Raw genomic sequence first — 24,598 nt, forward strand, 5'->3', positions numbered from 1 at the left:
TATTATTATTAACATCAGCATGATTCTCAGAATTGAATTCTTGTCCATCTATACATTAGCTTGTTACAGAGTAACAGCCGAAATTCATGGCCACCAACATACAAATCACAATACACTATCGAACTTTTATTTCTGTTCTTAAACTACTATGTGCATATTCTAAGAACACATGGATAATGATAGGAACCTTGAAGGAATCAACATACTTCCTTCGGGTGATACATGAACTGTAAAACTTCCGTACAACAAAGCTAGAAGCAAAGCAAGAAAACTCTGGTTCAGGGTAGAGCAGCAGTGCTGTGACAATAATTATGCTCCAGAGTGGCCTTCACCTATGCTTTGATGATGACACTTCTGACCCCCAAACCTACAGTGTTACCTACAGAGATATTATTTAATACCAGTGTTTTACAGCATTGTGGATCTGGAACTAAAAAAAGAAAATGCACAGAATATACCTCCTTTACACCACCACTTTGCCTTCCATAAAGCTGCAGTGCTACTGGTTAGAAAAAAGAAAAACAAGGAAAGAAAAACTAACCAAAACCTCACCAGAAAAATAGAATTATGCTATTGCCACGATCACAGACATCCTATAAAGCGTTCTTCACTACTGAACTTGTACACTAGTTGAAAATCTACAGTATTTGCTCATTTCAAAACACTGCAAACATTATTTCGTATCCTTATTAGACATAATTTGATAAACTGTTCTTACTAATATATGTATGTCCATTGAGTGGTATTCTTGCACATTTTCAAGATCTGCTATTTCTGCATTTGTTTTTCTTATTTTTTTCTGAAAAGAAAAAGAAAAAAAAAATGTTCTTAAGCTCACCTAGAGAGAAAACTTTACATTTGTTCATTTAAGTTGACACAGAAAGCATCTTCTAGTTTCATTAGTGCCTAGACAGAACTCTTCCCACTTACCTATGAAATCTGTTTTTCTAAGATATACTTGTTCTGAAAGTCAGATACACTTTAAATTATTATTATTAAATTTCCATTCAACATGACAATTGAAAAAAATGTATTTTATTTTTCCTTCAAATATTTATCTTTATCAATTTGAGTCCACATGCCAGGTTTTTTTGTCAGTTCTTATTTGTAATTTACTGAATATAACCTTATATAGCATGTATTATCTTACTCTGCCTAACTGTAACAACATTTACCACCACAAATACATATCCCACCTAGAAGTACTGGAAAAGAAAGAAAGAAGCCTAATAGTTGTAAAATGGTTTATAAAGATATTAAAGTTAGGAACACTTGAAGGTGAAACATTCAGCATATTAAAACGAGTCAGCAATATATATGAAGATAATGAAGAGAAACAGGATTCTAGGAATGAAAAGGCAAGGCTCAACAGAAATAAAGGAAGGGGAAGCAGGAAATGTGCATCAAATATTGCAACTTCCTATTTGTGGCAAAAAAAGTAATAGAAATTTGTGAGATTTAGCACAAGAGGGGGAAAAAAACAACCACCAAAAACCCCCATACAGAAACAACAGCATATGCTAGGACTGATGTGGCCTCTACCATTCTGTCCTAAACGATGAAGGTGAACAACACGAAAGCAAATACAAAAGTAAGGAAAAACATCAAAAACTATCATCCATTCAAAATATACTGCAGAAGTCAAAATGAAGTAGGGAAAGACAGATCATTTTCTGAAAACCAATAGTGTACTTTTTACCTGTAGTTCTTTTTGGTGTCGTCTATGACCATGAAGATGATCTTCATTCTGCCTAATCTCATCTTCAATGGAATATAAACGCTGCTGAGATGCTGTCAACTGTGCCTTTTTATTTTCAATTTCTTTCTCCAAGTGACTTTATAAACAAAGTAGTATTGAGATATTACTTATTACACACACAAGGAAATACACAAATAAAAATTAAATGCATGACAAGACAAAGGGTAAAAATGCACTCCCCTAGAAAAAAAATACCTTAATTTTGTTTAGTATTGGACGGTTTTGATGATCAATAAAGAAGCACCAAAGGTCTACAGCAGAACTCAGAGTTAATAACCAGCAGATAGCTGCTTGATGGTCTTAGTTCAATGCCTAGCAGATAAAACATTTATGTAATTTGAACCACCATAACCTCTCTTACCGATTTTCTGTAACAGGCCAAATGTTTGAACTAAACAGTGGTGTTACTGCTAAAAATACTACTGCATCTTAAAGGAAAGAAATACTTTGACTAGGACAAAACAGCTCTAGTCAGAGAGAAAACACATTAACAGAGATCTGAAGAAAGTTTTTTATGTAGTCTCAACACTTTTCCTTCTACAAAGGAGGTCACGTCCAGAGATTTCCGTAATTAATTCTTTCAGTCTGTGGTAAACTTATTTGAAATAAAAAAATCTTTGTTTTGTATTACTATTCATCGATGGCAAAACTTTGATAGCGTCTTTTACCACTGCAAAAGAAAGGGGAACTTTACTAATATTACAGTTTAAAAAAATATAAATATCTTAACACAAGTGTTTAAATCAACTTTTGTTATAGATGCATGAAACTGACTGATTAAGTCCGATCCCAGAATCTGTGTTTAATAAATGACGTATGCTATTCCAGATAAATGTGTCATTGCTTTAGGCTAAGTTGTGAAGTGGGGGGCAACAGAGGAGGGCATTTTTCCTTTTTAACTGGCCTACATCATTCCCCCACAGCAATATCGGTAATGAAATGCCTGTAACACTTTGAAAGTTAAGATAATCTTTGAGTGAAGTTCATTATAACAGCACTTTGCTCATGTCAGTATAACTAACACATTTAACTTCTCAGTTTACAGAAACAGATTTTTAACATTCAGTCTACACTATCAGCTATTAATACTAAAATTAAAATATTACATAATATGTCTGTAATATAATCTGATCCTCAAAAGTATTCTATTGTCACCAGTTTGCTTAGTGACATTCAAGTATAATCTTTGAAATATCTTTGGCTTTTTAAACTACCATTTTGAAAGTAAGCAGAAAAAAAGATATCAAAAATAAAATGGAGGGAAGGAGAAGTCAAGTTTATCAGAGATACCTGCCATAAATGAAGTCAAAAGCCTGAAAAAACACAGATGCAATGTTTGCAACCAGTAGGACTACACATGCCAATGTAACTTTGGTTTGACTATTCAGGTTTCCTTTGCAGTAAACTGGGATACCGCTGTTCAGGTATTAGGTTTATACAGAAACGGTTTTGACTTCATACTCTTTTCCAGCAAGTGTAAAACAAAAGGTAAGTAACTAGATTTCCTGGAATATTCAGCCCAGCAAATCCCTACTTGCTCGGCAAGGTTTACATGCCACAAACTGAAAGATATCTAGCTATAACTCGGGTTTGTACCTACCACAGAAAGGCAATGATATTAAAAGTTTTTCCAGAATTCCCAGAAGCAAATCATGAATCTCAGGAAGAAAATGGAGAGACTGGATAGCAGTGTACAAATATGCAATTCCACTCTTCACATCAACAAGTGCAGTTTTTATAGGTACAACATTACAAGATGCTAACCTTATTTCTGCTTCAACATCTTGGCTTAGGAACCTGGGTCTGACGTAATTAGAAGAGTAATACCGTTTTTCAAATACATGATCACCTTCAGCAGTAAAAGCCTCTCTACAATTTTTCGGGGGCCGATTAAACTGCATTACTTCACGAGCTTTACTGCTGCTCTGAAAAATAAAGTGGCCTTATCATACCAATAGAAAAGCAATCATAATTAAAGATATCAATTTTAAAAGTCTAGAAGCTGTCACCAAGAAATAATTCCAATTCCTAATGAAAAATAAGAAATACAGTAATAGAAGAGCGTAGAAAAACAAGATCTAGAATGTCAAGAATCTGCTTTTCTTAGGTGAATACAACACTTATGTTCTCAAAAACCACCCTCTTAGAATAAAAGAAATTGGCAGCTAAACCATTACAAATTTACCTGCATTTTAAGTTCCGTACACTAATCAATCTGTCATAATTTGCCATGGGGGAAAAAAAAATTTAAAAAATGATTAAACATACCTGTACGTAGTGACCTTTTGTTTAACTACCAAAAAGAAACACACATACGATAAACAATCTTCCAAAGCAAGCTGTCAAGTACATTGAACAATATTCAATTAGAGTTTGGGGAAACAGTTTGGTAAAAAAGAACATTGCCAATGCCAGACTAAATGGTCACAAGTGCCTTTGTCCAAGGCAATCACGTTATCCATTCAGAACTATCATTTCTCCCACATAGAAGCTGTACAACTTCTTTCAGATTCAGTTGGAAGTGCTCAAGTAGGGCTTCAAGATAATAACGTTATGAAAATCAGTAGTTAGTATAAGGCAGACAGGGAAGAACAAAACTAGCATTCCTGCCATAAGAAAAGCCTAGGAAGTTCAGCTGTTACATATCCCATTCAGTAACAGCCATGCTTGATAAACAGTCAGCTTTGCACTAGACAGCATAAACCACCTCTTTTCCAGTAGGAACGTCAACGGGAAAACTGGGACAAGTTGTTTTAGAGAAAAACAAAATCAAAAAAAAAGTCAGCATCATCAGTTCTGCTGCTTGTAGAGTACTTTTTTTAAATAAAAATATATAAATCTTATCTTTATCTCTGAACACTTTACCTGTAAACTTATCTGCAGGACCTCTTACCTTCAGTAGTAACAGAAAATTTTAACAAAAATCAATTAAGATCAGAAATCATATAGTGGCAGAAAACAGTTCACTATCATGTTTTCATGGTGAATAAAAATAGATTGTTATCAACATAGCATGTAAATCCTAATTCAGCACCCGTTGCCAGTCACCAGTCACCTCATTCAAACCCTACTTAATAACTGATCATTGCTATTTCTTTATTTTATCAGACTCTATCCACAAGCATGTTTCTTTGCACTCTCTCATCTCAAATGCTTTAAGACTGCAGAGTCCAAAGAAGCTGTGTTGATTGTGGTAGGCGAAAAATAAATTCAGCTGTGAATGCTAACAGGCAGCTGATAATGTCATATAAGAGTGGGTGGCTGAATATCTGAAAGGGAACTTTTCAACTCTCAAGCACAAGCTAGGTACAACTGGTAGGAGCTGGCTGCAAATCTTGGTAACAGCTGGACCTCATGAAACTGACACATCCTGAACCCATCTATTATTTAAGAGACACGAGACAAAGACAGCCTTTAGGAGGCTGATGACCACATACACATGGACTATTAAGACTGGGAAACCAGAATACTTCGACACCCAGAAAGGTGGTGGTGAACATCCCAGAATCAACCAGGGAAGACCCTGGATACACATAGGAAGAGATCTTTAGGGACTAATCCAAGGGAATGCCCAGGGACTTTGGCCAGTAATAGCCCAAACCGGTATCTGTGAGCAGCTGCACAGCAGGAACCAGTAATATTTTCTGCCTGACATTCCCTGACCAGCTGCGACCTTCCTACTGGGGACAGAAGTTGAGACCTATGAAGGCAGAGTTGAGGGGCAGGGAAAAGAGTATGTGGAAATAAAAGTTCTGACCTTACTGATTCTTAAATAAATGCCAGTATCTAAATTCACTATGGGCTGTCAGTTTACTCTGTCTTGCCCATGACAGAAAACAGTGTTTGAAGTGGACACTGACAGTTTATTGAATGCCAAGAAGGCCTTACTGGGAACCCTCCAGTGGTTACCTTTGTAACACTGGTAACTGATACAGTCTAGGTCTGCTGAGTCATCAGGGCCACCTCTCTTCAGTGGGTAAGGAAAAAAAAAAAAAAACCCAACCCCAAAAAAATATCTTTCTCTACCTCTTTTGTCCATTACAGACACCATCAGTGAATGTATTGTATATCCTACATACAAAGAGAAAACTTTTTTCTTTAAAGATGAATAGGGAACCTAGAGCCTTACTTTAATCAGCAGGATCTTTTCTATACCCCTCACATCAATCAAACAGTTGGCAACCACTGCATTATCTATTTCCAGTGCTGAGAGAACTGTTGGGAATTCTGGATGATGAGTTCCTCTGAAGAAAATAAGAAAAACGATCATTAATAAAACTCACATGAGATTCTTTAAACAAAAAAACCCACAAAACTACAGTTATTTTCAACTAATAATAATCCGAACCATCACAGCTAAGCAAAAAAATTCAAAACAACTTACCTCTGCCTAACATCATAAACTTCATTCTGAAATTTATTTACAATTATTTGAGGTCTAAATCCACGTGGATAATATTTTGACATCAGTAGCTGAAGATTTCTTTCATCACTATGACTGTCACAGCAAAATGCCTGAACTAGGGTCTTTAAACAAGATTCAATAGCCAAGGTCAGTTCAGCATCTTTTGGATGAATGAAAGCACCTAAATAAAGACAGAAGAGACAAGGCTTTAGGAGCTGTGTTCCATAAAAAAACATCCAATAGTGCATTTTTACCACTCAAGGTTTTTGTTTTGTTATGTTTGTGGGTTTTTTTAAAAGATACTAAAATAAACTTTTCTTGTAAGAAAAAAAAAATTAACAAGTTAACTAAAAGAGAGAAAATCCCACAGCAGGCAAGCTACCCTGAGAACACAGACATGTAATTTCTCTATACATGCTTGGAAGCCTACATTTTCTTCCAAGATCCTTGACAGATCACTTCTACCTTCCATTAAGGTACCAATTTTCATGGAAGCTCAGCAGGAGTATGTCAAGGCAAAGATTGCTTGTCAACAATTTAATGCTTTAAGGTGAAAGCAGAGGAACAACTATGTTGCAAGTTAAACACACACGAAGATTGCTATTATATCAGCTGCCTTCAGTAGAACACGTGTTTGCATGTTCTTACCCTGCAGTCAATGCCAAGTACTTAAGTACTTGGCCTTTACACTCACATCCAAAATATGCTGAAGCATTACTCCCATTCACAAACTGAACATAGCAGTCACTATCAGAGCTGGTCAAAAAACATACTTGAAACCACTTCCCAAGAAAATCTCAATTGGTTCTGTCCGAGTTGCTCCATGCAAAGCATTAAGTTTGACAAGCCTACTAGTCAACCACTGGACATTTTGAACAAATTCTGTTCAAGAGCTGGACAGTGCTATCCACCAAGGAACAAGCAGCCAAGCACAGTAGTCTGATGCTTAGAGAGTGCAGGTGAGTCAGAGGGGTGCACTGAAAGTTTGCCATTGTAACTATATAAAATACCTCAACAAACACAGCTGGAAAATGAGGAAAACCAGTAGATGTTAGCTAGTTCACGTGACAAAAAGGACAGAAGCAAAAGACAACTTACCAGGATAAAATGTTTAGTCCAGAAAGTACAGAAAAAAAAGACATACCTGAACCTGCTTAAAGAACAAATAGTTTCTCTAGTTCACTTCTTACATTAGCAACTATGCAATGAAACTCATGAGGCAAAATGTCTTTTTCAGCAGCCATTCTTACCTATAGGTCCAACAGGTTTGTGTTTAAACCGCCCTTGCCCATAGGCTGCTTCAACTACTTCAAGAAATGCTGGCATATGTGGTCCATATCTTTTCAAGGTATTTGTTTTACTATCATTCAGCTCTCTCAGCTGTTTCTGCTTGGCATCCAGTGCTTGTTTCACATCACAGCCTTCTCTCCTAAGAGAACAGAATTCTTCTCAGCAGCAACAGCTTATGAAGCCTTAATTTGATTAAGATAATTATAGTCTCATTTTTCAAGTAATAATGGGACAGTGTATCAGGACCTCTATTTCAATGTACAGCTAGCTACACACATACAACAATATTTTTACAGTTTCAAGAAACATAAGACAAAAAAAGCAAGAAAGAAAATTACTATTTGCAAGAGTTTTAAAAGACTTTTTTCTTTCTAACAGTCTATAGTAAGTTTATTTTATTTCTAACCATATGCTTCAATTTCACTATCTTCTGTAAAGGTCTTCAACAAAACAAAGTAACTATTGGTTAGAGTAATTGATAAAAGATGTTTAAAGTCTTTGCATCAAGTGCAATAAGCAACAATTCTCAAATCTCTTAAGACAATAAATGACAAGATCACCATAATCCCCTCTGGTAACATTGTTCAAGCCCAGGTTTCCACATCAAAGCCAGAGAGTGCTTTTTTTAGCTCGAGTATGTGCTAAGTTGGTATTTGAACCTTGCGCTCCAAAGTGTCTATAAATTTACCTTTAACTACACATAAAATAATTACCTCTAAAGTTTATTTATTTCCTTATGTGGTGTTTTATATCTTGTAACATGACATCAGGATTTACTAGGGTATTAAACAACATGGAAAAATTTAAAGCACAGTTTGCCCATAGGATGATAAGAGAATAAGAGATAAGAATAAGATGGTGGGAGGAAGAAAGAAGGGCATTAAACTGACAGTATGGATTTGTATCAGGCTTTAAATTAGTAATGCTTTTCACCTTTAATGACACAACACTTTTCTTAATTTTCCGAAAGTTTCTCAATTAAGTCATGTTGTACCAAAGACAACAGTTTAGCAAGTCTTAAAATAAACTAGAGGGGAAAAAAACAACTAAAACTTGAAGCCTAATACCTCAGGGAATGGAGGTACAAGAAAGTATCTCTTAAAACTTGAAAGAAAGGAAAACAATTACATTCAAAAAGCTTAACTTACTTAACTCTAGCACATTCTTCCTTACACTTATATATAGCCTGCTGAAACTGATCCATCTGTTGACCAATCATCGTTTCTTCATCATGGAATGCCTTCAACTGTTCCCTTAAGTGTGTGATTTTCCTTTGTCTTTCCAATTTTTCAGGCTCCGAAAACTGATTAGCACTAGAAAAGATTGCAAGTCAGTATTTTAAAACCACACTGATAATTTCTAAGTGACACTGTTTCACACAAAAGATTTATGCATCAGAAAATTACATTTAAGATTCTGTGCATTTACAAGACCTACAAAGCATGAACGGTTTGTTGTTTGGTTTTTTTTATTTGTAATCACACATAACACTCACCCAGTTACATTCCTATTACATTTAGTTTAAGGTATACTTGTTTTGCAACACCATAGAAGCTAGAACATTTATATTATCTTCAACAATAAAGAAAAACTTTTTCTGCCCAAATACCTCATCACCTTCCAGTCAAACAACTGGTATGTAAGCAGGATCAGAAATATTTAAATATTTATTTAAAATTTAGAGGGTCCAGTTACATATTTTCTGTTACTGCAGATTTTCTCATCAATCAGAAGAGGTCACTCCTTGCATACCTATATTTTAATAAACACGCACCATAATCACTGCATCTGTATTTACCTGCTTTTCAGTTCTTCAATTCGTTTACATAGCTGTTCATCATCTTTTCCCAGCCGTTTTAACTCAGTTTTGAAACGATTATAAAGTACCTGTGAAGGAAATGGGATACAGTAGTTTAATCGATAGAAGCAAGAAATCATTTCAAAGAGAACTACATTTTTGAGTAAATAAATACTGAACTGCATCAAAACAGACAAACATCACTCGAATTTCAAGAATGTGAAAAAAGAATAACACACTTAATTTGAATCATATTTATGTTGACATAAGCTTAACACTGCTTAACACCTGTGTAAAGATATAAACCCCATGGCTCCTGAAAACAAAATTACTTGCAAGGCAGGCAGGAAATTGCACCTCTTTTGAACTGCACTATGGATTCAGGAAGCATAGACACAGATGCAGAAGTACATACGAGTAGAGCGTGGACAAGATTAAAGCTTTTAAATTGGTATGAACTTCGAAAGTTCTTTTTGCCTACCTCTGTTTCATTAACTGCTTTTCTTTTTGCCTGCACATCAGCCTTCAAAGAAATACACTGAGGATGCAGGACTTGTGCTTCTTCACTTACTGTTATCAGCTTGTCTTGTATTGCTTTGTACTTTTCTTCTGCTTCATTCACTTTTATCTTTGGTGCAAAAAGAGAATAATACACAAGTAGTAATGAAACAATTTTCTTCAAAACTTCATAAAGCTACAGAAGAAATATGTCCCAAAAGAATCCATCTGACATACCTCATTTGCCTTTTTTTTGTTGTTAGAAGAAATAAAGCAAGTCATTGCTACTATGAATAATCTAAGATGAAAATTAATAAAGGAACATTCTCAGGGAACCAACAGACTACCAAATCTGTGAAATAAACAGCAACCTTCTTTTCTAACTCACAGTTTACTCAAAGACAGGCCTCAATACAATAAGGTCAAGTACCATAATATGGAAAGAAGTGAAATGAGTATTCGAACAATGTTCCTTCAACACCACACAGACATATTAGGCTATAAAGTAATAACATCTTAATTGTCAAGCAATACACATTTCCTTTTTTTAAACATTAAAAAAATATTAAAAATTCAATGAAAACTGAGTACCGATCAAGAAAGTTTGGAGAAGGAGTTTTAATAGACTTACAAGTTCAAAATAACAATGGCTAGTGTTTCTCTGCAAAATATAAATTTTGTATGTGAATCTGAATGTTTGGCAAAATTACTCTTTCTTGTTACCTACAGAAGTCTTAAAGTACCATTCAATGAGTCTGTTAAAGTTCCAGATATCTTCTGAAATTAGACACTGACCTTTTCTACAGGTAATGATACCCAAGCAAACCTACATGACAGATCCCTGAAAAATGCTCCAACTTCACTGAAATAGGCATCTAGTAAGTACTCTCAACAATAAAAGTTTAAATTACTGTTCACTGGTATATGTAATGCTTGTCATCTCAAACTCCCAGCCACAATGATATAAACCTTACCTGAAATAGAAGTATTAGTATGAAAAACATAAACACATAACCCTACTAAACAACAGAAAACAAAATGTCCTAATATTATTCTCAAATGAAATGTGGAATGCAAATGTTACCATTAAGTTTCAGATGGTTAAAAAGATATATAAATGGGAATGTTCTTAGCTGGTTGTGAAAAGCTAAGATTGCCAGTTTCAGCTTACAATGTAGAAGACAATCACAGTTTAAATATTATCTTAATTACTGAGTCAAAGAGCTAAAACCAGAGTGATGTATGATTTAAACCACATAGGTACCCGGCATTCTTCTAGCTTCTGAACAAACTTCTCTGTATTTCCTTCTTCAGCTCTGATGCTTTCTTTGATTGGCTCTATTTCTTTTTCCATCTCACTCACCTAAATAGAAGCATGTATTAGCATATATCAGAATGTCCACAGCACATCGGGAATAATTTAAAAGTACATTTCATATGAGGAAACATTGTAACAAGACATTTACCACTGCCCATGCCATTTTATGTTTCAAATCTTCAAGACTGTTTCGCATGTCATTCACAAATCCAATGTTTTTGTAACGTTCCTTTTTTTCACAATAAAGCCGCTTAAGTTCTTGGAGATGCTTAAATAAAACAAAACAAAACACAAAAATCTCAAAAAAAGACAGAGAGGCTCAATTTTGAGTGCAAAAAGCTGTGATACCATATGAAGTCTTGGAAAGATTTATTTTTTCTAAAAATGTAATGTCACTGAGACCTACACAAAACAAAACTATGTAATTCAGCTCCTATAGTTATCTCAGTGCTCAGATCTGTACCAGTAATTAATTCAGCTTTTACATACCTCTACTCCTTGTTCTATCTGAATACATGCATTTTCTTTAGTTTTCATAATAGATGAATAATCTTCTTTCATTTGTTCCATCTGAGTTGCCTTCATAAAAAACTAAAAAGGAACAAAAAGACACAAATGCCAGCTTCAGCAGTTTACCTAAGTGAACTTCAAATAACTACCACAGAAAGACCACTCATGCCAACTTGTATGCAAGCTGAATGATGCCCAAAGTAAAATAACTGGTGGGATATTTCTGAATAATGAACTAACGCAGCTGTGTCCTGGGTTTGTTTTTTTGGGTTGGGTTGGTTGTTTTTTTTTTTGGGGGGGGGGGGGGGGGGGGGGGGGGGGGTGGTGTGTTTGTTTTTTTAATTTGTCCTTTTCTATAGAGAAAAGAAACTTCAAAAACTTTTTTTTGCAAGTGGATGACTGCTACAATCAAGACAGTGTACTGCCTGGATTGTAGTTAAGTTTCTTCACAGTAACTGTTGGGGTACCGTGTTTTAGATGTGTGACCAAAACAATACAGGTAACACACTAATGTTGTAGCTGTGCTAAACACTGCTTGGTATTCATATACCAAAATTTGTGCATTTGTATGTATGTCAAGGCCTTCTGTTTCTCACTCTGCTCTCCCAGAGAATACACTGGCAGAGTGTGCAAGAGGTTAGGAGGGGAAACAACCAAGTAAGTGACTCCAACCAACCAAAGAGCTATTCAATTCCATTGTCATGGTTTAACCCCAGTCGCTGGCTCACTCCTCCACCCCAGTGGGATGAGGGAGAGAACCAGAAGGGTAAAAATGAGAAAACTTGTGGGTTGAGATAAAAACAGTTTATTAGACAAAACGAAAGCCACACAAGCAAACAAAGCGAAATAAGGAATTAATTCACTGCTTCCCATTGGCAGTTCGCAGATATTTAGTCAGCCCCAGGAAAGCAGGGCTCCATCCCACGTAACAGTTACTTGGGAAGACAAACACCATCACTCCGAACATTTGCCCCTTCCTTCTTCTTCCCCCAGTTTATATACCCAGCATGATGTTCACTGGTATGGAACATCTCTTTGGCTGGTTCAGGTCAGCTCTCCTGGCACTGTCCCCCTCCCAATTTCTTGTGCACCCTCAGCTTACTTACCTGTGGGGTGGTCTGAGAGGCAGAAAAGACCTTGACACTGGTAAGCACTGCTAGGTAATAATAAAAACATCTCTGTATTATCAACAGTTTTCCACACAAATCCAAAACATTGCCTTATAACACACCTGCTATGAAGAAAATCAACTCTATTCCAGCCAAAACCAGAGGTGAGTGTTTAGCGGGTTTAGCCATCTTTTGCTCAGGAACTGGCTGGGCATCAGTCTACCCATGGGAGGTGGAGAGTGACTGGCTTAGCATGTCTTGTCTTGTTTTGCTTTGTCTTTTCTTCCAGCTTTTCCTTCATTTTTTTTAAACAATTTTTATCTCAACCCACAAGTTTCCTTGCTTTTACTCTCCTTCCTCTTCCCCATCCCAAGTAGGTGACAACAGGGAAGGGAAGTGAGTGGCTGTGTGGTGCTTAGCTGCTTACCTGAGTTAACCCACAGCAAGTTATTAAAATAGGAACTCAGATTTATTTTTTTCCTCCAAATGCCACCTCTAAAAATTTCAAATCAGTATTTTAATGTTTAATCAAAATTTTAAATGAGTACTCTTACCTTGTACTTGTCACCTTCATTTTTAGACTGTAAAAAGTGCTTACTCATCTCTTGGGTTAAAACAGACACAGGATTATCTACCTGTAAAAGTATTACATTCATTTTATTTTAAGCAAAAAAGTTCTTATGTAACTCTATATATCCATGACAGTGAGCAAACCATCTCCCTGTTCCATGCCCAGCAATTCAGTAATAAGCTGAGAGAAGCAGATCCACAAATAAAGACTTCTACTCCTCTCACCCATTCTTCTTAAAACCAAACAAACAACAAAGAAATTAAAAAAAAAAACCAACTCCATCAAGTACAAATCAGAACGTCAAAGACAACTAAAGAATTGTTTCCAGGAGGATAACTAACTTCTAAAAAGACAGTGTCTGTTTTTTTCCATTTATTTCACAAGATCAGTTTCATTTCTCATTTAATTGATCAAAGTATTGCATTAAATGCAATTAATTGCTGCATATATTCTTATGAAGTTTCCACAAAATAAAATCAATATATATTAACACAAGTTTATAAAATTTGGAAGGCTGAATGTGTTGAATATTTTAAACTTCATGTGCACTTCCTCATCTTTCCTTAATCACTTAAACACCAAAAACACACTCAAACTTCTCCAACAGCAAAAACTGAAATAATGAGCAGAAAAAAAGAAAGGCTCAGGTATGAAAGAAACCTACACATGCCAAGACTTTTATTAACAGGATACGTGACTCATAGCCCTCAGATCATAGCAGATACTTACCTGTCTGGGACAGAATCTTATCGTGCATTGCATGAGGTATAAATTTCAATTTTCTTTTGCCATGGCATTTGATCTTGAGATAACACAGAAGAGGTGACCCTCTCTCATTTAACAAAATGGAACATTAATTTTTAATTGAAGCATTGTAATGCATGTAATTGCATGCTGATGTATTAAACTGCACAGGATTTAAGCACTATAACAATTACCTGTATATTAAAGTGATCCAGTATTGCTACAAGTTCCTCTTTCTTTGAAGAAATTAAGGTCCCTAATGGTAAAAAAAGAAACGAAAAATAGCAGCAGGTCTGAAGTAGAGACATACAATGCCCTAGACTTTCGTTCTTTCGTTCAACCTAGCGGTTCTTAGTAAACGTAAAAAATGGGATTAGTATTTTTGTAACACAGATTTAGCCTTAAATGAGAAACACAGTCAGCTGGGTTTAATTTTTCTGATACATTTGCATTTGTACAGAAAGACTTCTAATTGGAAGTCCCTCCTTGCTTCATAAACCTTCTGTGACAGAATTAAACACCCGATTCAATAAAAACTCAAAAAGACTAAAAACTATGTTCAGCCTTATCAAACAAGCTGATTTTCATAAAGACAAATACTGTATGACCTCACATCACACGGAACCTGACAACTCCTTTTGACATGCTCAAATACTTAAGTCTAAGGTAAACACAAAAAATGGACATCGCCATCATTCAATGATAAATGAAATAAGAAACACCATCCTTTACTAACATCAAGGCACTGAAAGCAATGAAAGCATTTCAAGAGTTTCTAAGACTGAGGACAAAAACTACTACCAACCAGATTTGCTTTTCAGTTTGTAACTTCTGTTTCCATCCAGATTAATGTGCTGATTCACGATAATAGAGTCACCATACACTTCTGGTTTAAATGCATCTCTGCCTTGGTTTCGCAGTTTTATGGAAATATCTGCAGAACTGAAAAAAGACAATTGAAATTACTTTCAAATATTTAAAAAAAATATTATGAAAAATCAGAACATTCTAATTTTCCACAAGGATTGTTAGGTCTTGTACAGGTTGTAACTGGAAGTCAGTCATAGTAACAATGAGAAGATACATACATGTTATTTGAACCAAAACAGCATCAGAGACGCATGGCCAGAAAGGCTGCCATACAGTAACCTGTTTTTACCTCCTACGCTTCAGATAAATCGCGAGCCAAAAGGAAACAGTTGTGAGAGCAGATCTCCCCCACTTTCCCTTCCCATCTGACTGCCCTCATCTCTAGGTTGCAGAATCAAGTTACTTTTCAGTTGTTCTCCTGTCCCCAAACTGGCTCCTGTAGAAAACAGTTGCTTAGCTTCTACAGCCATCCCTAACCAAAGTAATCTATAGCAGAATACTTAAAGCACTCTTCTAGAAAAGATGAGATGTGCTTTCAGTTCCGAATTAGTATTTTCTGTTTTTCAAGCAAACGCTGAAACATGAAGTTGTTTATATATAAAGGAAGATACTGCCAACAATTTTATTACAAGCACCTCTGAAAGGAAAAGTCTGGGTCTCTGAGTTACAGCTTTATGTACATGTAATAATGTTGTAAACCACCTCTCTTATTGATTCCCCTAAACATGTTATCCCCACTCTTGCAGCAGACAAGAATCCACTTCCTGTATGTTTAATAACCCACCTGTACGTTAAGGTCTTTATATTGTATATTCATTTATTTCACCAGAAAGACAGAAAAGGAATTAACCTCATAGCTCACAGAATAATGATAACTAGTTTCCTATAACTCTTTTTAATTAAACCGATTTTTCTGTAGGATATCCAAGTACGTTGTGTAAGTAATACAGAAGATCTAGGTGGTACACAGGACATATCACCATATTAGACAATTCGAAGATAATGGTATACAACTGGTAAATTACTGGTAAAACTTCTAGTGTTTTTTGTTTGTAGTTTTGGGGTTTTATTTAAATATGGTCTCTTCAGTGTCATGCTGCTAGATCCAATAAGAGAACAGAGAAAGTGAAGGTGAACAGAAAACTGATCAGCTAACCTGAATCACAATCACTAAACATATTCAAGCTTAAAACTGAAAAAGTTTTACTTACGTCTCTCCATCTCGTACAAACACTTTTAATGAGGAACCTCTGTTAGTGGTAGTGGCTTTTCCACCAAGTCCAACAATAAGAGCAGTTAATATAGAACTTTTTCCACCTGTAACAAAAGCATTGAACTTCTTTAATAAGAATTTATCGTAATTCTTTATCCAGTCCACCCATATTACATATTTTTGTTTGACTGCTTATGTATTCATGCACTTGAAGTCCAAACTCTGTCATCTGAACAAATACATAAAATAGTGATAACTCCAGAAAAACATCTGCAACTTCCAGGGTTCTCCCTAAAAAAACACCCAAACGCTGAGCCAACTTCTGTTATTTCTATTTAGCAATCTGCTTTCAACAAGATGTTGTATCTCAGGAGGAAAGTATCTCCCCTTCCTTGCAAGCACACAGAAAACTTATATACAACAAAGGAAATCAAATACACATTACCATTTATATTACTATCTGAAAGGTTTTAAGGTCTCTTTCAAAATTTATGTTTAATTTTTAAAATCCTCTTTTTAAAAAAATCCTCACTGCCAGAAGTGAACTCACATAAGAAAGTATCACTCCCTTCCCCTATAACAGTTTCTACATGACATATACTTGGACAATTACTGTGCATTTAATAACAAACACTGAAGTACATTTAGTTTAAATACAAATTCATGTATGATTTAGCTATGGAAAGATTTATACTTACAACACCTTTGCAAATCTCCAAATTGAAGACCTAACTTTTTCACCAGCCTTAAACTACTAGAATAGACCTGTGTGGTTCCAAAGTCCAAAAGTGAATCTGTCTCTGTTCCTAAAAGATGGCTAGCAATTATTTTTCAAATAAAAATTACATCTTCTAAATTAACAGAAGTGCTCTTTGACAAAGAAATGATGCAATTAATACTTACTTCCATTGTTTCCAATAACAAAATTGAGATTTGATCCAAACTGAAAAGGCCCCAACATTGAATGGCACATGAAGTTCTTCAGCTGTATACTTTCAATTATCCCAGCTTCCCCTACAGTCTAAAGAATTAACGATTAGAACTGGTGTTATGCATGCATTTTAATGAGATACAGTTTATCCATTTTAAATATAATGAAAATTCAAAAGATAGCATGACCTAAAACGTTAATGGTTACAAGCTACAAGGAAATGAGAAAGGTTTCATGACAATATGAAAAGTTGCTTGCTATAGAGCAGTTACGTAGGAATGAGGAAAAGTTACCAAAGCTGATCGCTCACTCATAGTAACTTTCAGTTCTCCCAATAATTACTTTATATTAACATAACATAAAAAATTAGTATCATAGATTCTACATGGTTGTTAGAGCAGTAATAAAGAGCATCACAGAAAAACTTTTTTGTTACTTGAATAATACTATTTGTGAGAAATTTTAGCACAGCTTAGAACAACAGAAATTAAATTAGATCAGGAATGGGGAAATGAAACTGAAAGTGACATTGCCCACTGTTCAACTGGTAAAGTATTGTTTTGACAGGAAGCCACTTTTATTGGCAGTGCTTCAGCAAAGCAATGTTTTCTAAGAAAACAAAGTCCTCAGGAAAAATAAATAAACCAATGACACAGACCAGCTGCAGTTCAAAAAAATTACGTGAGGAGTAACGTTTCTGCACACTGAAAATCAACCATGGTGTCTTACAAAATAGAGTATTTCAGTTGGAAGAGACCTACAATGATCATCTAGTCTGACTGCCTGGCCCATTCAGCACTGACCAAAAGTTAAAGGCATTCTCCAAATGCCTCTTAAATACTGACAGGCTTGGGGCATCCATCACAGAGCAAGCCTGTTCCACTATTTGACCACTTTCTTGGTAAAGAAATGCTTCCTAATGTCCAAACTAAATACATAAGACAGTATTTCCACACTCATAAATTATTTTTTTAAATCCTCCATCAAATTAGAGTTCAACTATTACACAAAAGCAGAAAAAAAAAAACAGTATTCCTGTTTTCAAGTTTGATTTCCATCAAAATATGCATTTCAAATACTAGATTTTTTTTTTTAGACATTTGAAAGCGTCAGCTATGCAAAACAAACAAGTCTTTGGTACTTCTTTTAGTAAATAACTTATTTTCTAAATATTTTCTCTGCTTTTACTACAACCATAAACAAAATATACCATACTTCTATCAAACAAAATGTTTCCTCAATTTGGTTATTTGACAACTTCAAAAGTATTCATTCTATAAAACCAAAATACCGTTATTTTATGAACAGGTGTTTTAACTAGATGACCCAAAAAGAAATAAGGTAAGAACAAACTCACACGGAAATCCTCATCACTGACATTACCTGTAGTTCCTTTTATATTGGTTCCACTGAAGCCTACATGCAAGATACTTATTTCAACATCAACCAAAGGCATGGACATTTTTTTGTATCAATGTTTTTTAAAAAGTTGTTGGGGAAAACATACAAGAAAACTTACCAACAGTGAAGATAAATTAGTATCGACTGATGACTGTGAATTTTCTTCTTGATTAGACTCATCGCTATTTTCTTCTGTGTATTCTTGTCTCTGCCTTTTATGGGATCTAGTCTCTGAAATACTTTCTTCCTTTCTCTTACCCATGAGTACTAAAAAATAAATGAAACATTGCAGGTTTCAGTCTTCTAGATGAAAACATACCTACAGGTGATAGCACAGACATACCAATTTATTTAATTCAGTAAAAAAAAAATTAAAATCACAGCAAACAACGCAACAAACATACTTTTTCAAAACTGAAATGTCAGTGAATTTAAGCATAAGCTTACTATGAAGAAGTTGTGTTAGAACAAAAGAAACACAACTAGCATTATCCTAATCAAGCTGAATTTGTTTGTTGATTAACAACAAAATCAACCTTGATTCCGTTTTCATTGATACATTAGACTTAGCAATAGTTTTTGGTTAGTAATGGAGTCGAAAAGCATGTAACTATCATAGCATGATCAGCAGGTTTGATTAAAGCAAGCTGCACATCCAAAAAGAAAACATATTAATTATATGTTGTTGACAAATGCCTAGAAAATTAATACGCAGAACACAAAATCAGAACAAAGGAAAATTTAGATTCATAGCATTGTTCCTGTACTGTTCCTTGCACACAGCCACCCTGTTCTTGTGAGGCAGTGTAATATGATTATGGTAAACAAATGCTGTTGTTTCACTGATGAACTAACAACTCCCTATGAAAAGAACACACATATATACTTCCTCTACTTCGATAAATAATGCACAGACTTCTGCATTAATATGTCTGATCAGACATGAATCTTGCAAAAGTAACAAGGTCTCCTAAAGTCACAAAGCTGAAACGAAAGGCATCAAGGTTAGTCAAAATCTCACATTTTCTGTAACTGTAAACCTTAGGGCAGTTTTTAGTCCCCCAAAAGCATATACTACATTCTTCATACCCAGATTTCCGAAGCATTATACAAAACATGGAAGTTCACATACTTTTGCCCAAAATAGAAGCAAGGTCCTCTTTATACAAAGGCAATGCACAGTCTTCTTACTTGCCAGTAAAGTCACTTACTGGTGTCTGCCATGGTTTAACCCCAGTCAGTACAGTAACTAAAGTATCATGCAGCCACTTGCCTACTCCCCCCTGCCCCCTGGCAAGAGGGACAGGAAGGAGCATCAGGCAGGAACGTTAAACTTGAGGGTTGAGATAAGAACAATTTAATAATTAAAATAAAATAAAGGGGGGGGGGGGGCGGCAGACAGGGATGACACCACCACCATCACTAATAACAATTATAATGAAAAGGAGGGAGAAGGGGAGAAGAATAAAATCCAAAGGGAAGGAAGGAAAAAAACCACAAACCACCAAGCAAGTGATGCACAATATAATTGCTCGCCACCCGCTGACCAATGCCCAGCCAGTTTCCCCAATCCAGCAGGCCCCAGCCAACTCCCCCAAAGTTTATATACTCAGCATGACATTCTATGGTATGGAATATCCTTCTGTCTAGTTCAGGTCAGCTGTCCTGGCTGTGTCCCCTCCAGCCCTCTCACTGGCAAGGCCTGAGAAACTCAAAAGTCCTTGACTTAGTATAAACATTACCTAACAACCACTAAAAACATGTTACCAAATTATTCTTACACCAAATCCAAAACACAGCACTGCACCAGCTACTAAGAAGAGAATTATGTCAGCTGAAACCAGTACAGTGTCCAAAACAGGCTAAAATTGACATCAGCTGCATAGCTTTCTGATGTCAAAAAGTTTCTGAAACTGAGTATGTTCTCCTACTCAGACAACTTTGTTTACTAGAATTTCACTAGAGCTCCCTTTTATGAAAGATGGCAACTAACTTAAATGCATCCGACCAATTCAAGCAAAATTCAGAGGCATTAAATATAATGAATATCCACTGCTACAGAAAGATCACTGCATGGCACATGACCTAAGAGTAGGCGGAGTTTATTTATAAAAATAAATAAAAATATTATTTCTTTTTAAATGAGGTGGGGTACAGGAATGGAAACAATGTCCAGCATTAGAGACATTGCATGTTCAGTTGATACCACGTGTCATGGTTAGAGGCCAAATTGACTGTATGGAGTGAACGCACTGTGGGCTTGGACACCAGAACACTTCTAGTCACGGATGCGTTTAACAGTAACAAGTGATCACTCCCTTGTCCCACAGGACAGATGGGACAATCCAGGAGAGGGCAGGCAGGTCAGCCTAACAGTTCCTAACATCATCTCCAGTGTCCCGCAGGGGAGGTGTGAGAAAGCTGGGTGGATCGGCACAGCGGTTCCAGCTGAGCCGTGCACAGCCCCAGGGCCCCACGGGGCTCCCTCGTTAACGCCTTCAGGCCCTCCCAGCGCTTCTCTGTGGGTCTCGCTCCACCTTCTATCTTTTAAGATTAGTAACTTGAGGAATCTACAGAGAACTCAATGAAATAAAGACTGTTAAATTACAACTTTAGTCCTAAGAACTAGCACTGCAAGGGGGAGGAGCAAGTCTTTCCTCCCTCTGCCTTTTCTGTTTCTGTCTCATCCCCCTGAGTTCAAGCAGCTCTTTATGCAGCAGAATAATAAGCTGTCTCAAGGCACTGATTCTACTGAAAATTAATGCAGGAAAAAAACTTCTTTCTTTTCAAATTAGATTAACTTCCCCAACCATTTCACCATGCAGATCTGTACGTTTGGGTCGCTGTGAGGAAAAAGATGCTTTTTTAAGCAGCTTCTTTTGCTTGTGTCAGCTTAAGGTTCTGGTCAAACCATAGCCTGATTGCAACTGACAGAAGGTCAGATAGCTCATACTACCAGGCATCACAGACAGTAACATTTATTATATGAAACACCACAGATATTAAAACCTGTTACATTGTTACAAAGGGTATTTAATTTCTGTTCTGCTCAGTGACTGTTTTATAAAATACCGTCTAATAATTTCCTCATTAATTTTCTTTGACACAGCATTCTCAGTGATAAAGAAAAATTAATATGCATCTCTTTCCATTAAGTGCCATGAACAAAATTCAAAGCAAATGCAGAAATGCATTAAATTTTCAATTTGATACTCTTGCAATAATTACGTATGGCAGGGATTTCAGATCAAATACTGGATTATTATTATGTCCATTAAATATTTAAAGGGAATCTATAACTTCCATTTTATGTGATGTAGTTTAACACCATACACATAGAAACCAAGGAGCAAACACACTTCATCGTTCAGTTTACATACCTTTTACTATGCTACTTTCAGTTTCCTACATAGAAATGTCTTCATGCTTAAATTACTCAGACCAGGAAAGAGTTACTTGGATGCTCTTAGAATTTACCTATCACTCAAATAACAAGACAAGCATTCATTCGATCTTCTGTTCTATTAAAATCTCTCTCTAGAAAGAAGAGAAAGCACAAGATTAAAATGTAATTACTAATGTCCAAATTAAAGATCAGGGCTATGAGTTCCACTGCTATACCATCTGGACATTTAAGAAAAAGAATATAAAACAGGCCAAAATAACCTAGAAGAAACCTCACTCATGTAATCTAAGCATGATGAAGGCAAAGGGCAGAACAGTCTGCACCTCAGAACTCTTGACGAGCTAGTACTGCAAACAAAACTTAACTGGAACTGCAAGCAAACTGCATTGAAGTAGCCTCAGAAATTATAAGTACCAACAGATGTAATAGCTACACTGGGTACAAAAAAGCCATAAGGAAGGAGAAACTGACTGCAGAAACTAGGAATCCACTACTAAGACTTCACAAGAAACAAAGCTTTAAAAGTTAAAGGAAGAATTTATCAACATAAAGAAATAAAAAAAAATACCACAAAAAATGACACAAGCATTTAAATTTTATCTTTAGACCATCTTGAAATTTTTGACAGGTCTTTTTTACATTAATTGCTCCCAAAATTCTTGTAACATGACACTCCTAATTTTCTTCACTAAATTTTTAATTGAAAAAACAGTCGATTTCAGTCTCAGCACCACTTACCATAAGTTTTACAACTGTTTGGGAAAAAAAATTCAACGCAAAGGAAAAGCAGCTGAACTGTCTGAAGGTTTTTAAAACGTGCAGTGCTCTACTGGAAACAATTAAATTGGCACAGCCACATATTACTGCAAGTGTTTTAAGGTATGTAATGGAGCATTGGGAAGCCAACAATCGACACTATTGACAAATGTTAACAGAAGGTTTTTTAATGGACTGGGCATCATATTTAAAAACTGAAAACTAAACCCATGTTTATACTACAATATAAAGTAGGACTATGTTAATGGAAATTTGCTATGACAGACTCAGGAACATCAATAATTCAAATGAGAAACCAACTGTCTTTCAGAAAGTAAAGTTCATTTTCTCTATTAAATCAGTGCTTTTGTTTTGTCTATGATGCAATGTAAAAGCAGGAATAAAGACTGGAGGTATAAACTGAAAGCAAATAAGGGCAAGGCAGATCCAATTGTAAAAGCATCACAGCATTGCTACCAATTATTGCAATTAATTTTTATGCATGTAATGAAAGCGTGAAAGAAAAATGCAATCCCCAAATGTGCTACATAAAACTATTAGGACTATTAAATGTTATGTATTTACCCTGTTAACATCATAGGAAAACAGAGGCTGCATCCCCTGGAAGCAACATACAGTGATATCCACCCGTGTTTCAACTTAATCATCTCTTCCCACAACTTGCATTGCGATGCAGTTCTACAGCTGTTTTCCCCTTTCCCTACCTCGCTGGTCACATCCAGAGCAGACACAATCAACCCACTGCCACCAAAACCACACCGCTGGCTTTCCAGCAGCCTCATGCCAGCCTTGGTGTCCCTGTAAGGTAAGTGGGTGCCACTCAAAACACCCACTTAAACTACTCTGCATCCAGGCCAGCCGCAACCCAGCCTGCCTTTTGTCCAGGTAGCAAAACAAGGGAAGAGAAAAGGACATCGCAGAGCTGTGGCGAGATGAATGCAAAATACGGGAGGAAGCGCAGGGTGGGAGAAGAGGAAGAAAAAAGTTGTGGTCTTCTGCTGACCTACACTAGTTTAAACAAAGATGGTGATAAATCAGTTACAAATTAACTCTAGCAGTTTATAATAATGAAGGGATCGTTCGCTATGGTTGTCCTTAAAAAGGCACGTTTCAGTTGACTGAAGGCAGAAGCCCAGCCTCATGCACAGCAGTGGAGTGCCTAGTATTTTTAGGGTTACCCAAAACAGGCGCCTCACGTGGGCACGGCTGGCATTCAGGACTCCTCTCCAAAGGCGTTCGCAGGCGATGCACCAGCAGCCCCCACCACCCCCCGGGCCCCTGGAGCAGCACTGTCATACACAGCAGCGCTGAAGGCAGCTCCCCCTCTGCTACAGGGAGGGACAAAGGCAAGAGGGGGCAAAAATCCCCCCACTCGCACCTCCAATCCCACAGTTATTTGCTGCGTGGCCCAGCGCTTTGTCCAGGCCACCTGGAAGACCCCGCTCACCTCCCAGAGAAGCGACGCCGGCCCTTCGGCAGCTGGAAAGCGCGGGCGGCGGCCGCTCGCCGCTCCGTACCCGCTTCCCCCGCCTTCGCAGCGCCGGCTGCCGTCGGGCCAAGCCGGGGGCACCCGGCAGGAAGCCCACACGCCAGGCACAGCGACCATGCCGGACAAAAACCACCTCCGACCACTAACGTGCCCGCCAAAACGGCCTGCGAAAGCCACACCGGCGCGGGCAGGACCGGCGGGGCGTGGCGGTCCCGGCCCGGCACTGCTCTGACTTAGCGCGCCGGGGCGAGGGTAAGCACCGCCGGTACCCTGGGACCGACCGACCCTTCCTCCCAGCCGCTCCCGGAGAGAAGCGCACCCGGCCACGGCAGCACCAGCCCCGCACCCTACCTTCTCCTCAGCGCCGCCGGGCAGGTCCCGAACCCCACGCGGCGCCACAGCCACACCAATGGACGGCGCCGATACCTGGGTGCGACGGAAGAGGAACCGGGGGCGCGGCGCCTGCGCGCTCCTGCCCCCGCCCTGCGGGGCCGTTTCCGAGAGCCCGC

At 37.1% G+C, this 24,598-nt stretch overlaps 1 protein-coding gene across 4 annotated transcripts in view; it reads right to left on the reverse strand.

Moving 5' to 3' along the window:
* Positions 1-24,563, reverse strand: part of SMC6 (structural maintenance of chromosomes 6) — a 36,000-nt gene extending 11,437 nt beyond the window's left edge. The window contains exons 1-19 of one of the 4 annotated variants that reach the window (XR_008822432.1): positions 24,441-24,563; positions 18,536-18,684; positions 16,989-17,106; positions 16,084-16,189; positions 14,808-14,944; positions 14,197-14,258; positions 13,242-13,322; positions 11,558-11,659; positions 11,217-11,336; positions 11,015-11,113; positions 9,734-9,880; positions 9,253-9,341; positions 8,603-8,767; positions 7,415-7,593; positions 6,144-6,345; positions 5,889-6,003; positions 3,524-3,684; positions 1,700-1,835; positions 719-799 (exon numbers count right to left, since the gene is read on the reverse strand). Coding sequence is in view for 3 of the 4 variants with exons in the window: in XM_056342285.1 (XP_056198260.1) it covers positions 719-799; positions 1,700-1,835; positions 3,524-3,684; positions 5,889-6,003; positions 6,144-6,345; positions 7,415-7,593; positions 8,603-8,767; positions 9,253-9,341; positions 9,734-9,880; positions 11,015-11,113; positions 11,217-11,336; positions 11,558-11,659; positions 13,242-13,322; positions 14,197-14,258; positions 14,808-14,944; positions 16,084-16,189; positions 16,989-17,106; positions 18,536-18,679 (2,244 nt within the window). In the remaining variant the exon portion in view is untranslated. Of the gene's footprint in view, positions 1-718; positions 800-1,699; positions 1,836-3,523; positions 3,685-5,888; positions 6,004-6,143; positions 6,346-7,414; positions 7,594-8,602; positions 8,768-9,252; positions 9,342-9,733; positions 9,881-11,014; positions 11,114-11,216; positions 11,337-11,557; positions 11,660-13,241; positions 13,323-14,196; positions 14,259-14,807; positions 14,945-16,083; positions 16,190-16,988; positions 17,107-18,535; positions 18,685-21,797; positions 21,930-24,047; positions 24,169-24,440 lie in introns of those variants that run through there. The other 3 variants (XM_056342285.1, XM_056342287.1, XM_056342286.1) reach the window with 3 other exon arrangements.
* Between the last annotated feature and the right edge of the window lie 35 nt (positions 24,564-24,598).

This window comes from Falco biarmicus, chromosome 6, assembly GCF_023638135.1.
Source record: "Falco biarmicus isolate bFalBia1 chromosome 6, bFalBia1.pri, whole genome shotgun sequence".
Taxonomy (NCBI): Eukaryota; Metazoa; Chordata; class Aves; order Falconiformes; family Falconidae; genus Falco; species Falco biarmicus.